Source organism: Microchirus variegatus (genome assembly GCF_963457635.1).
Source record: "Microchirus variegatus genome assembly, chromosome: 2".
Classification (NCBI taxonomy): domain Eukaryota; kingdom Metazoa; phylum Chordata; class Actinopteri; order Pleuronectiformes; family Soleidae; genus Microchirus; species Microchirus variegatus.
The window spans coordinates 14,252,122-14,265,671 of record NC_139803.1 but is presented as its reverse complement, the minus strand read 5'-3'; the positions used below and the strand labels follow the sequence as shown (position 1 = coordinate 14,265,671).

The window sequence follows — 13,550 nt, the reverse complement described above, 5'->3', positions numbered from 1 at the left end:
GAACCAAAATATAATTTTAGGGTTAATCCTGCTGAGGAATCAGATAATGACAGAGAGATACCCTGATATCTTTTAAACACTAAACCAGGTCAAATATAGATATTGGCTTTTTCTTTCCGTCATGTTTGCCACAAGCAATATGAAATTTATGTTGTACCAAAAAACCCAACCGAAATTAAAAACAGAAGTAAATATTGGAAAAAAAAAAAACAAGTCATGTTTTAGAAGATCGCACTACAGGTAACAGGTTTCATAACATGAAAAATATACACCAGTATTTTTGTCTTTGTACATTAGGCCAAACTGCTATAGTTCAGTAAGCAGAATAATCATGAGACTGTGGGTCAGGGCAGGGCATGACATGACAAAAACAAAACAGGCAAGCATACTGTATACACACAACCCCTCGAAGATAATCCCAGAAACACACAGCAAGACACAAAGCAAAAAAAAAAAAAAATGAACCTAACGCATGCATAACAATTCTTACCAAGGACAGCACAGATAAGGAAAAGAGAGGCTGCTAAAATAACAGAATATTAGAGAGGACGACCTCAAATTTTATCAGGATATGGAAAATTAACAGGGGGAACTTCATACTAGGGGGATTATTGCTACACCAAAATGTTACCAATCCATGATTTATTGTGTACTGGCTAATCAGTAAAATCACACATACTGTAGGTACACAATGTCTCCCTCTTTTTCCACATTATTAACACTTGTTCAATGCAGGGTGAAGTGGCCAAGCATTTTATTAGGAGGCACTTTTGAAAAAAGATAAACAAAACTTAGCATGCACATAAAGGTATGTGAGGTAAGGAGGGGGGGGAGGGGGTGTATGTATGCCTTTCTCAAGTCAACTGAGCAAAGATGGTAAGACTTACAAGAGATGAGGACAAACTAAACGATTCAGGTACATTGTTGAGTTCTGAGAGAACAGCTTTGTAAACTACGGTGGGAAAAAAACCCCAAATAACCTTCATCAGTCACATTATGTATGTCTTACTTGAATGAACCAAGCTCTTCACAGGTGACATCCTTCCGACAGGATCACGACTCTCCATTTAAGACATTCTGATAAAACAATCTGAAGAGAACTAATGCATGCTGGAGTGGAGAGAGGGAGAGTGGATAAAATTCTATGTGAACCAGCGCTATCCATTTGGTCTAGTCTTCATGGATGGAAAGGGAGCTTATATATTATCCGGTTTAGTCTGTGCTATATACATGTCTTTACAATATCTTCCTGAAAGTTGGAGCAGTTCATAGACTTGAAAAATGTTTTATCATCTTCTGGGTTTGTTTGTTGTACTTTTTTTTTTTTTTTTTGGAGTTGGCACTTGCTTGGTGTTTTCTCAGCCTTGGTTGTCGTCATTATGTTCAACTGTAGCCTACAATAGCCAGTCTGTTCCTGCCAAAACAAAAGGCAATTAAGCCTGGCGGGTGGAAGAGTTCAGGAAACAGTGCCATCTTGATTTTCAATTAAGACCTGTGGGGGGACAATAAAACAGAACAGAAGAAATAATCAAAAAGTTGAGCCACGGAAAAATCTAAAACACAATGGGTGAACCCAAGAATAACAACACCTGCCAGCCTTTAACAGGTCAGGTAGTTTATGTGAACGTTTTCAAACAGTTTCAGGTGTTCTTTGAACTTATGAGACTTGTAATTTTTACTTTATGGAGTTGGAGAAGCAGCTGATCCGACTCTAAAATAGTGGTAATAAATCTGTTTTACTGAAACAATCCAATGTGCAAATCCTTGTTTAAGAAACAGGTGAAGAAATACAATAGCAAGTTAAAAGCTATGATGTAACCACATTCAGAATATCAAACATTTTAAAAGGTGGGAAGAGTGACAGCTGCCATTTTTTTCTAAAACATGGCTATGCAAGCAACTTCAACTGTCAGACCAGAAACAGAACCAGAACATATTCTCTCATGTTTAAAGTTTGATTTTAGTCAGACCAAGACAATAGGTTTCTGAGTGTCATGTAAGCAGTTTGAGTAAAATCAACCTACTCTTAGTTAGACTAACATACCAAGATGATTCAATTCAGATAAGTCAAATAACTTGTATACGCTTAAATGGACTGGTCTTTAACACGAGAGTAGAAGGAGACGATGTACAGTATAAACGGCAGTACTGCTGGGAAAGTACAAACACCACCAGGATGATATCGTGTAAACTGGCAACTGAAAGAACCAGCCAATTTGTGTTTGCCAGCGCATTAACTAAAAATATAGACTTAAATTTTGTGACACAAGTGACACAATGTCGAGCAACAGACATTACAATGCACACATCACTCACTCACTCACTCACTCACTACACCATTTGTCAACAGGAGGAGCCTCTGACTCAAGACGAGTCACAAAAACACATGTAAGGCTTGTTTTCTAACTGGATTAGTGTGTACGGCACTTCAAGGCTGCAGCACACCTGTCTTTTTATGAAACTAAATACTATCTGCCTGAGTTTTGACTCACCTATTTTCCACAAGAGAAGTGTATAAAGGAATTATCCATCTTTACAGTTTCAGCATCTCTATCTATCTCTATGTGGCAGCACCAACAGAGTCCTGACATTTTGTTGAGTACAGAGGAGTATTTAAAAGTATGTTTTAACATTTTCCAAAAGCAAACTCTAGCTAAAACATAGCAGAAGCAGTGTGGATGCTTTGCGGTAGAAGAACAGGAGACATGCGCACGGTGTGAACGACAGACATGGCCAAGAGGCAGCAGATCAGCACTGCTTCCATCACGCACTACACACACATCCAGAGAGAAACTGGCCCAACAGTCCAGCTCAGTTTCATGCCTCCCGACTGACCACTGAGCCTTTATTGTCTCATCTCTAATTGGCTGGGTGAGCTTAAGTCTTCACAGATTCCGATTTCAGATTGGGTTTTGTGACATGTCAGTCTCTATGGCTACGTCTTTAAATATTTCACACTTGACTGAGCCGTTGTACAGTACAGTATCACATGCCCTTTAGCTGCAATTTACCAAACTAGACAGCAACCTTAAATGTGATCTTGGCAAAAAACAAACATGAGAACATAGTTGGAGATGTAGTGTAAGTTTATATTGACATCAAACTACAATGTCAATATAAACTTACACTACAAGTTAGACTTAACAGTTCAAGTTAGTTAGGATTCAGGCACAAAAGGAAATTGAGAGTACTTGCCCTGAAACATGAAGCTAGATTCTTGCTAACATCACTCAAACGCAGTCTCTTGGCTTTTCCGTACACAGCGGGCAACTTTCCTTTTGAATGCACCATTTCTGTCCTCCCTCCACTCTTTCTGCACAAAAGAAAATGGGGTAAAATAACAATGTGTGAGAGTATGTGAACAAATAAATAGTTCAAAACATGTACTTTATCATACATTTACATTTTAATGCCTTCAAAACCAAGAAAATTATTTGATTTTGCATAACTTTTTTTTTTTACATATCAACTTACTGCAGCATCCACGTTGGCCGGTGAGTCTCCATTTGGGTCAGCCAACATAGAGATTACGCTTATCATGATGGTTTCCACTGTGTGGATAGGCAGCCAACGCTCCTCTGGTTTCTCATAACCATACTTGTCCTCGCCGGGCTCGTGCAAAATAGAAATACATACATCTCCATTCTTGTCAACTGGGGGAAAAAAAACATGTAAAAAATAAAATTTATGAAGCTGAAATTTTGAATGTATGCAAACTGTCATCTGTCAACTGTGTATTACGATTGTCACGTTTGAGCAGTAAAGTATTCTCCTCACTGTTTCTGTGATTCAATAAAAGCAGTTGAAGATAATGACCTTATTCAATAAATTACACCGAATAAAGCAAACATGCTCTGCTTTCAGACAGGCACGGAAATAACATGATCACTTTGGAACAGATGAAACCTGCACCTTCTGGAGCTTCAAGAACTGACTACTAAACAACAGCAACCATCACCGACAGTGTGGAAAATGTGAACCTACCATTCGGGTGCCAAATATCTGTGATAAATTTCATTTTAGGTGGCCTGAGAGGGTAATCTTTGGGAAATGTCAGATGAGCTTTGAACACACCACCTTCACTGTGAACGGAAAAGATCGAAGAGAAAATCCAATATATTAGGTCAACACTGTAAAAAATGTGCAAGCACTGTAAATTCATCATAACAGAGCAACAAGGAGAAAAATATAACAGACTTACTACAATGTATCTGGAGGGCCAATGATGAGGACTTCCCATCTGTAAAGGTCATCATCCTCAATCAAGCCTGCTGAGAATCCCTCAACTGGGTTTTTGTTCAGCTCTGGATGAGAAAAAACCAATACATAGTAAGTCTAACTGACAATGTCTCATATCGTCATACCCAAAATATGCTAAACAGGCCACTGATTTTTGGATTGACTTCACATGATTACAAGGACCAATACAATTCATAAATTCATCTTGGAATACTTGTTATATAAAGATTAAATATTCAAATACCTTGTCAGGATTCTTAAATCATGTAACTGTACCAAATGCATATTTAATGTACATATAACTTACAAACTTGCAAGATACAGAACTATTTCATTATTAGTTAATTATGCATACATTACTATTATATGGGCTTTCTAGATTCTAGAAAACCTACATTTACTTTAACAGGGAATCTAGTTTGAGAAGATTAGAACATATTCAATTGTGTCTTTATTGGCCAGCTTTGACTTCTGTAACAGTTTTCAATTATCGTCTCCTCCAAGGAGGTTATGTTGTGTTTTTGCCAGTAATGCAAAAAAATGGACATGGACTTCCATGAACTTCTCTGGGGATGTAGGTTATTTTGGCCCAATGATGGAATTGTAAAATTTAGGTGGTTATCCAGATACAGTTCACCTATTGCATGTATTGACACTGTGGGAAACTGAGCAGTCTTGGTGGAGGTTTGCACTTTAACATTTTCTCTATTTGAATATATGAATAATTCTCAAGTGGATGGATTATGCTAGGTGATATTCTCACTTTATGCACATTTTATAAATGTTTCAAGCAAGCGAGTGCTGAAGATAAAACTACTGTTATATTTATATAAACCTCAACATCCTCTGCAAAATAAATGTATGTATAAGAATCAAATGGAGGACCATGTGCGCTAATACCTCCTGACAATAAGATGGATTTCTCTTTTCAATTGGATATCATTAAAATGTGTTCTTCTCTATCTGAAATGAGTACTACAACCCCAAAACCTGATACGACGTCTCTTCCGCTCAGACGTTTTTAGAACGTGGTTAAATTGAATTCGCAGGTGACTCTTTTTAAATTAACAGAGGTTAACATTAGCTCGTTAACTTGTCGTGTTGATGCTAACAACAGAAGCAGCAGCGTTAACTTTAGCCTACAGTCTGAGTTAGCTATATAGGTTAAGGACTCTATGTGATTAACCAAAACATTAGTCATCTAATGGAATATTCGTTGGATTTATGTATAAAGTAACAACTGCAAAGGCCGTAGAGGACAAAACCATACGTGACAAATTGCACAACACTATTTGTTATGTCGGTTAACATATATGTAAACACATCGAACCAGTTCGGGGCTAACGTTAGGCTAGCTGTTTCAGGCTAGCACAATAATGGATTGACGTTGGGACTTCTGACAGCGGCTCAAACTGAAATCGGCATGCTAAGTCTAAACTCAAGTCTAAGTAACACCGGACACGCCAAATTCCATTTCTTATCAAAAGAGGAATGTGCCGGGCAATATCTGCTCCTACAGTTCCCACGCGGTTTATTTGTCACAGGAGCTTACCGTTAGTGTGGAAGGTAGAAGAAAACAGTTTGCGCTAGCACTATTTGAATCACAGCTAAAGGTAGGGTACATCGTCAGCTCGGCAGCCAGCATCAGCTACCACCAAGAATGTATTACCTGCAAGCTGTCTCCTGAGTAACAGCGCTGACTGAGGCTCTGTCATACTTTAGCGATTATAATGCAGCTATGTTCGATGGCAATACTTCGAGGTAAACGGGTTATTTTTCACGTTCGCTTCACAGACTCCGTCCAATCTATTTTCCGTTCGACATTATTGTCATTCTTCTTCTTCGTCGCCTTTCCTACTGCTAGTGCTGCTGCTGCGGCTTCTTCTTCGTTCTGCTTTTACGGCAGCAAACGTCCTTACGGATGAGGTACTGCCATCTTCTGGATATATACCTTCAACTGCAGTATTCTCGAGATAAAACATACTGCAACAAATGCCATCCCCAAAATGAAAAACATTTATATTAATTATATATTATTATTATTTATATATTTATTTACATAACAAATCATTAGAAATGCATCTCCTACAACCTTTACATTAAAACATGTTGATATCAATTAATATTATAAATAAATTATAGTCCTTTGATGTTTGTGGTCTTTTTACTTTGTAACAGCTGTCTCACAAGTTATAGTTTAAAGTATACTATAATTGTGCTATTTGAAATAGTATTCATAGATGCTCATTTATTTTTCTTTTAATCTAAAATTGCACTCCGTCTAACGTTACTGGTCAAGTTGGACTTTTACCACGCAATAGAAACCCTAAATTGGACACCCTGATGCCAACTAATTTACCAATTGACAGATTTAAAGATCCATACTGATCGGAACAAAGGATCAGTATATTTATTTTTCTCAAAAGAAACAAAATGAGTGTGTGTGGTTTGCAAGGGCCAACATAGTTCTCTGTCATGCTTGGGAAATGGAGAGGCAAGCAGAGGAAGTTATGTGTTATGTGCAGATATCAGGGTCCAGTTTGTGGCACTTCTGGGTCTCATTAGGAGGCAACACCTGGCTGGGATCATGGATCTGATGATCCACACGTCGCATTGTGCAAATTCAGGATATTTTATATTGGGTTGAATGTACTTGATGAGGCTCGGTAACGACACACATGAGTATTCACAGGCGTCAGCGAAATCTAGAGAGGAGACTCACAGAACTGAAGCTGTTAATGCATTCTGGTGTCAGCAAAGCAGTTCTCTTGAGGTAGAGCTATTTATTAGTAATTGGTTCACTTTGATTTATGGTATCAACCATGTATGTTAATGAGAAATAGAGGTTGGTCTAAATTTAAATCCTTTTTTTGTATATGTGTGTGTTCTTTTTTTGTTCCCTCATTTATGAAGAGCTGGTTAAGTTAAGGCCTTATATTTTACTTGTGTTTAGGTTAAGGTTAGGGATAACACACTGTTAGGGCTGTTCAAATGAATGGAAGTCAATGCAGTGTCTCGAGAAGAACAACTGTACAACAAGCGAATGTCCACAAGATGGCGCCATTGTATAAGCCAAAAAGCTACTAGGCTTTGAAACCTGGTGAATGGATAAGCAAAACACAATGTGGAATACAGCAGTTTTGGACTTTTGCACCACCATGTGTAACTCATTAACCAGTTCTCTCAAACGTTAGATGATCTGCTCATAAAAAATGTCCTTTTACACTTGCTGGTGTGATGTATCACCATGTTAAACACCCATATTGAGTGTCTCCCCTCTTGAATATGTACTTCTGATGTCCACAGGACCCTAAACTGTGAGTGTGGGGTCTGCGACCTCTCTGCATGGAACAGGATAGGTGGAAACATTCATCATGTGGACGTGGCAGCTCTTGTCAAAAACAAGCACAGACCAGACAAACAAGACGTATTTACAGACTCCAGTATGAAGTTTCTAAAGTCTTCAGACAGACATGGACGCCTATTCGCAAGAGCTGAACGTCTCTCACTGGTTCAAGCTCGTCCTATAAGTGGGCTGGATTGTCACGAGTATTTTATTGTTAAAGGTCCAATGTGGGGTCAGTGTTTAGCTCAGATGAGGCTATAGTCCTCGCTGCAGGCGACTCTGGTTCGAATCCTGCACCAAGTGGTCTTTCCTGCATGTCACTCCCCTCCTCTCTGCCTCCTGTTTCCTGTCTCTCTCCACTATCCTATCCAAAAAGGCCCAAAAAATATTTTTAAAAAGAGGTCCGATGTGAGATTGTTTACAGTTTATTGGCAGACATTTAATAAACTACACACACTCTTAAAAATAAAAGTGCTAAGTAGAACCATATAAGGTTCTTCGGCTTGTCTTCATAGGAGAACCCTTAGTGTTACCAAGAACCTATTTAAACCCCTTTATTCGGGAAAGGGGTTTTAAAGGGTTTTCTGGACCAAAGTGGTTCTTACTGGAACCATTAGTGTTACCAAGAACCCTTGAAAAACCCTTTCTTCGGGAAAAGGGTTTTCCAGAAACAAATGGTTCCAGGTAGAACCTCAGTCCTTGTAGAAGGACCCTTTTGGAACCCTTATTTCTAAGAGTGCATAAGCATGTTTATACACGCTTTAAAATAATAAAAAAAAGTCTTGTTTTTCAGTCTTAGAATCAACAAGGGTCCTATTTTCTGGGGGCTGTTAAGCCACATTTCTAAATGGACAAATCCAAAGAAAGCCACTTTCTGATACGTGAAGAGAGTACAAAAGGATTGGTCTGAATTTGAACCCCGGCTGCTCGTGTTCTCACTGGAGCAGCCAGGGTTCGTGAGCTGTGCATAAACAAATCGTGGGCACTTTCCAGGCACCTTGAGCCACATTCAATGTGCTGATTTATTAGATTTCTGACAAAGTATTTCCCGTCATACGGACAAGAAATGTTGACGGAACCTGACGTTTACCGATAGAAAGCCGTCCTTCAAGGCCGCAGAGTCCTTGTTAACGGTTTGATTACCGGCATTTCCTCTTGTTTTTGAACATTTCAGCATTTCAAGTTGTCATTTTCCAGAAGTGACGTGATCGCTTGGTATGCTGGGGGAATAGTTTGGGCAACAGGACATGTATATGTGGAATAACAAAAAAAAAAGCACTCTCACACACACATACACATACACGCACACTGAAAGGTATGTGGAAAACATTTTCGAGGTAACTGTTCGACCTGCAATTAAAATACAATAGGTATTGTGCGCCATGTTTCTGAGCACTTTATCTGCATACCTTCCCGTTTCCCGCTGTCGACCCTGGCTGCACAGGAAACTGTCACAATGGCTAATAAATTGTCCAGGCCCGATCAATGAAGGAGCCGAGGAGGGAGTGGATGCACTCAGTGTTTACTCAGGGAACGTTTTAGTCATGAAAACAGCCATGTTTTGGTCATGGTTGCATGCTGGTACAAGTAAGGGGAGAAGTGCACGGTCAGAACGGCGTCTTAATATCAACAGTAACCAGAAAATGTACTTAATTGTTTACTGCTATTGAAGACACAGCTTATCACTCTTCCAATGATGAGCTGCAGGAGAATGATAAGAGAAGTCAGACCACATTTGTGGATGTGAAGTTGTACTCTTTGCTTATCGCCAGTTAACTGCTGCAGCGGCGTGACATCACACGGAGGAAGAAGTCTTCTTCACCCCCTGCCGGCCCCTTATCTGGACACTTGCGTCACACAGGCCTTCCTGTCCTCGAGGCCTCAGTCCGACCTACAGTCGGTGTAGTGCAGTGAAGAAGAGGAGCGAGTGAGTGAGATTGTCGCCAACGAAATCAAAGTATGATTGTTTATATGCTGCGATTTGAAGGGTGACACAAGCACAAATGAAATGTGCTAATTGGATCGTGTGTGTGCGAAAGTCTTGAGAATGTGTTGGCGTTAATTAGCACAGTGGTTTGGTGATTGTAAATGCAGAAAAACCCCAGTAGTCATTATAGAAACCATAAAAAACGTGCTATTCAGCTTGATATGAAATATGCATATATATATGCATATCATTATGTTTTGATTTAAAGGTGCCATATGTAAGAATGTGGCCAAAAACAGTTACTACATTCAAATTCAAAATACCGAGGTCTTTTAGGTTTTGTTTTCTAACTGGCAACCTGTGATTTCTTGGCAGCTGAGACTCTACTGACTGCAATGATTGGTAGCAGTGGTAGGTGGCTCCACATGCAAAAAACATGATTTCAAAACATAAACATGATTTACAGTCTGCAAAATATTTTTTCCAATGCAAATATTTTGGCAATACTGTTGTTGTTAGTGAGTTCAGTTTGTTATATGAACATTATTCCTGAGTCTCTGTGACATATGAGGAGGGTTTTATGGCCAGTTGCTTTAGATTTATTACATAATGCACCTTTAAAACAAAAGGCTGGAGAGCACCAATCAAAGCGTTTCTCAGTGTCAAGAAAATGACTTGTTTGGAGCAGGGAGCGAGTGGACGGCAACGCAAATGTGGCCAAATCTGAGGTTTTCCTTATAATGGCATATTCACATTCTGGTCCTATGTATTTAGCATTCCTGCTCCCGAAGCTTGCCAGCCACTGGGCTGCCGTGAGTCCATTCAAAGACACAGGCCTAACCCGGCAATGGGGTAATTACAAAGACCCATGCAGCCTATAAATATGAACTACGGCACCAGATCTGCAAATCACTCTCAGCCACACGGTAGTTCACATTTCAAATGAGAGCTTGATTTTCTGCTTAAGTGGGAATAAAGGAGGAACATTATTCTAACACAAGAAAACAGAGTGATGACACTGAGGCAGGGCAGTGGAGTCTGAGCTGGTTTTTACCTCCCAGACAGATCAAGTGAGACTGATGAACCAAGACCAAGGAGTCCAGCTTGGTGGGAGCTGTCAAATAAATAATTAAATGGCCATATAAAAGATGCTGTCTCTGACCCGGAACACTATATATAGTCGCTTGCTCTCATTCTTCTCTCTCCCTCTCGCTGCTGTCTGCTGCAACAGGGCACAGTATAGTCCCCAGATCAGTGGGGACATCAGCAAAGATCTATTCAAATCCTCAGCTGCTCCAGCACCAGACATTCTCCAGAAAGCTACTGTCAGGCACAGACAGTCCAGGGGTCAGGAGGTCACGGTGGGAGAACAGGCCAGAGCAGCAGAGCCCACACTTAAACAATCGGGCAAAAGCCGAGACGGCTACGGTTCTTAAAACAAACGGGACATACTTGACTTTGAGGACAATGTAGGGATCAACAGTTGACTATTTGTCCATAAATGTCTGGTTCAGTGATAAACCGGCAAATAAGTGCAGAAATGATCCAAGAATACATTTGAATTACAAGTATTTAATGTACTAATACATGCGTTTTTCAGGCAGGAAACCCCTCACAAATGAAAAGAAGGTGGGGTTTTTTTCTACTTACTAGAACCAAATGTCAGATGGTTGTATGTCCACTCGCTTCCCACAGGATCTTTAACATACTGTACATATTGTACTCGGAGAACACGGGACACATGTGCAGGAAAAGGAAACGTGACTGTTTAACTGGAAGTAAACGTGGTTTTGTGGATGGAAGAAACAATGGGAGAACCGTAAAAAGATGTGTGATTATTGTTTTAGTCGATTGCTTTAATTGCTTCTGACGTAAAAGATTACCAAAGATAAATAATTAAATAGTTTTACATACATTAAAAAGAAGTTGAAAGCAGAACTGCAAACTTTAAATCAGATTAAACAATAGCACAGATTATATTTCGCTGTATTTGACCCCTGTGTAGCTCTGAAAAGGTTGGGGTTACTCTAATCTGAGTGATTGCTATAGCATAACAACATTATCAAACTCAAATTGGTCACCACTTCCTCATCTTCAATCACATGGACATTTCTTTAGATCACTCACATACAAAATACCGTTATTTTCACTCTTTAGTTGTATATTTCTCCATTAGATAATGTCGTACAGAATAAAAAACAAAAGATCTTTGGTTTATGTGGATTATAGTCAAGCCATTTATGGGAAAAATGGACATTAAAGTGCTGTAACTACACTCTTAGAAATAAAAGTGCTAAGTAGAACCATATGGTTCTTCGGCTTGCCCTCATAGGAGAACCCTTTTGGAGGGTTCCACCAAGAACCCTTTTAAAACCCTTTATTCAGGAAAGGGGTTTTAAAGGGTTCTCTGGATCAAAATGGTTCTTACTGGAACCATTAGTGTTACCAAGAACCCTCAGAAGCTAATGGTTCCAGGTAGAACCTCAGCCCTTGTAGAATGACCCTTATTTCTAAGAGGGTAGTGCCAAAGAAACTATTAAAAAAACCTGTAAACATGTGGGTAAAATTCGGTGGAAAAGAGCGTATGTTCTCTGGAACTGAGTTAAAGAGGTGGAGACATGTGCGTCAGAGGCACAGCTGATAGACATGTGTCAGTGGGACATTTAAACTTTTTTGGCCAGACACATGTTATACCGCAGAACGCGTCAGTGTTATCGTCCTAAGGCGACTGCGCCAGGCGATTAGCCAGTTATCTCCCATCCTGTACTGGAGGCTCGGGCCCCTGAGCTGAGACAGGAAGGAAGGCTGGGGTAGTGACTCAGTGAGCTCCAGGCCACATGGTAGCATAATGCAAGAGATACTAGGTCCAGGTCCACCATGGGCTGCTCTGAAGATGAGGGAAAAAAACACACACACAAGATCCCAAAGACATGAGCAGCATAGCAAACATCCCAAAGAAAAAGAAGGGGAGGTGGTGGTTTCAGACGGGGAGACAGGGCCGACTGTGTCCTGTGGCTCCCTCCTGAAGCCCAGAGAACACTGACTGGTTTAGTTTAGACCTCTTCTCTTTTCCTGCATCCCAGAAAAAAAACATTCTGCTGCTCTGTGTATTCACAGACAGAGATGTTATAACGTTAAAGTGAGAGGATAATTGTTCTGAATTTCAGTCTCATTCAGGGGATGCAGAAACCAAACCTTTTCCCCTGGTGTGCTGTGGGCCAAAAGTAAACACCAGCTGCATTGTGTTCTGTTGAATTAAGAGGCAAACAAGTACTGGGGTTAATTAAATATTAATTTTCGCTTAAAACAACAGGTTTACATTGTATGTTTATGTGATAAAATGTCATTTTATTAAAAAGACAGTCTTATTGCTAATGCAATTTCCAGTTTGGTAATGGTACTAATGGTTAACATAGGGTAATGCTATGTTATTTCCAGGGTAATATCCAGGTAAAAATCCATGTATGCTGTCAGAAGTGAAATATCTTCGCATTAAAATGTTTGGGAATTGGTTTAATGTTGACATTCATTCTCCATTATGTCACTTATTTCATTGTTATTTCCACTTTTTGATTACCACTTTATTACGGTAATAGCAGAGGAAATATACAGTACAACTTACGCCAAATGCCAAAGAGGAAAGATGTTTTTAAGACTTAAAAACAGGAAGTGATGAGACCTGTGTAGCTGCAAACCATTACACAATTTGGGAGCTGCTCCCGCAAAGGCTCGATCCTTTTTGAGTGCTTTTGGGACGACGCAGAACAGCCGATCGGGTTACCTTAGGGACGCGAAGGACCGTACGGCTGATGCAAGTGGGAGATGTAAGACAGAGGGAGGCCATTAAGACACTTGTAAACAAACAATAATGACTTTGAATGGATCCTGCAGCCAGTAGAAGGGAAGCCAGAAATATGTTCATGCCTAGAAGGTGAGCTGCAGCAGAAGGCGACACTAACTCCCAACATAAAATGTGCTGCAGTCATCCAGTCGATGCAGGAGCGCATGAGTTTTTCAAGGTCATGTTTTGGCAGAATG

The 13,550-nt window shown here is 39.9% G+C and overlaps 1 protein-coding gene across 1 annotated transcript; it reads right to left on the bottom strand.

The window, feature by feature from the left end:
• Nucleotides 1-285: 285 nt before the first annotated feature.
• ube2g1a (ubiquitin-conjugating enzyme E2G 1a) lies at nt 286-6,078 on the bottom strand. Its single transcript, XM_083910304.1, has 6 exons — nt 5,909-6,078; nt 4,202-4,304; nt 3,985-4,082; nt 3,475-3,653; nt 3,196-3,313; nt 286-1,492 (listed from the first exon to the last, which is right to left on the bottom strand). Exons 1-5 carry the CDS (start codon nt 5,952-5,954, stop codon nt 3,227-3,229), a joined length of 513 nt encoding a protein of 170 aa, XP_083766430.1. The 5' UTR covers nt 5,955-6,078; the 3' UTR covers nt 286-1,492; nt 3,196-3,226.
• Nucleotides 6,079-13,550: the final 7,472 nt, after the last annotated feature.

Coding starts and splice junctions, on each gene's coding strand:
- ube2g1a (XM_083910304.1), bottom strand. CDS start 5,954: ATGACAGAGCCTCAGTCAGCGCTGTTACTCAGGAGACAGCTTGCAG. Junction 4,305..5,908: donor ACTCAGGAGACAGCTTGCAG/GTAATACATTCT, acceptor TTTCTCATCCAG/AGCTGAACAAAAACCCAGTT. Junction 3,314..3,474: donor CGGCCAACGTGGATGCTGCA/GTAAGTTGATAT, acceptor TCTTTTGTGCAG/AAAGAGTGGAGGGAGGACAG.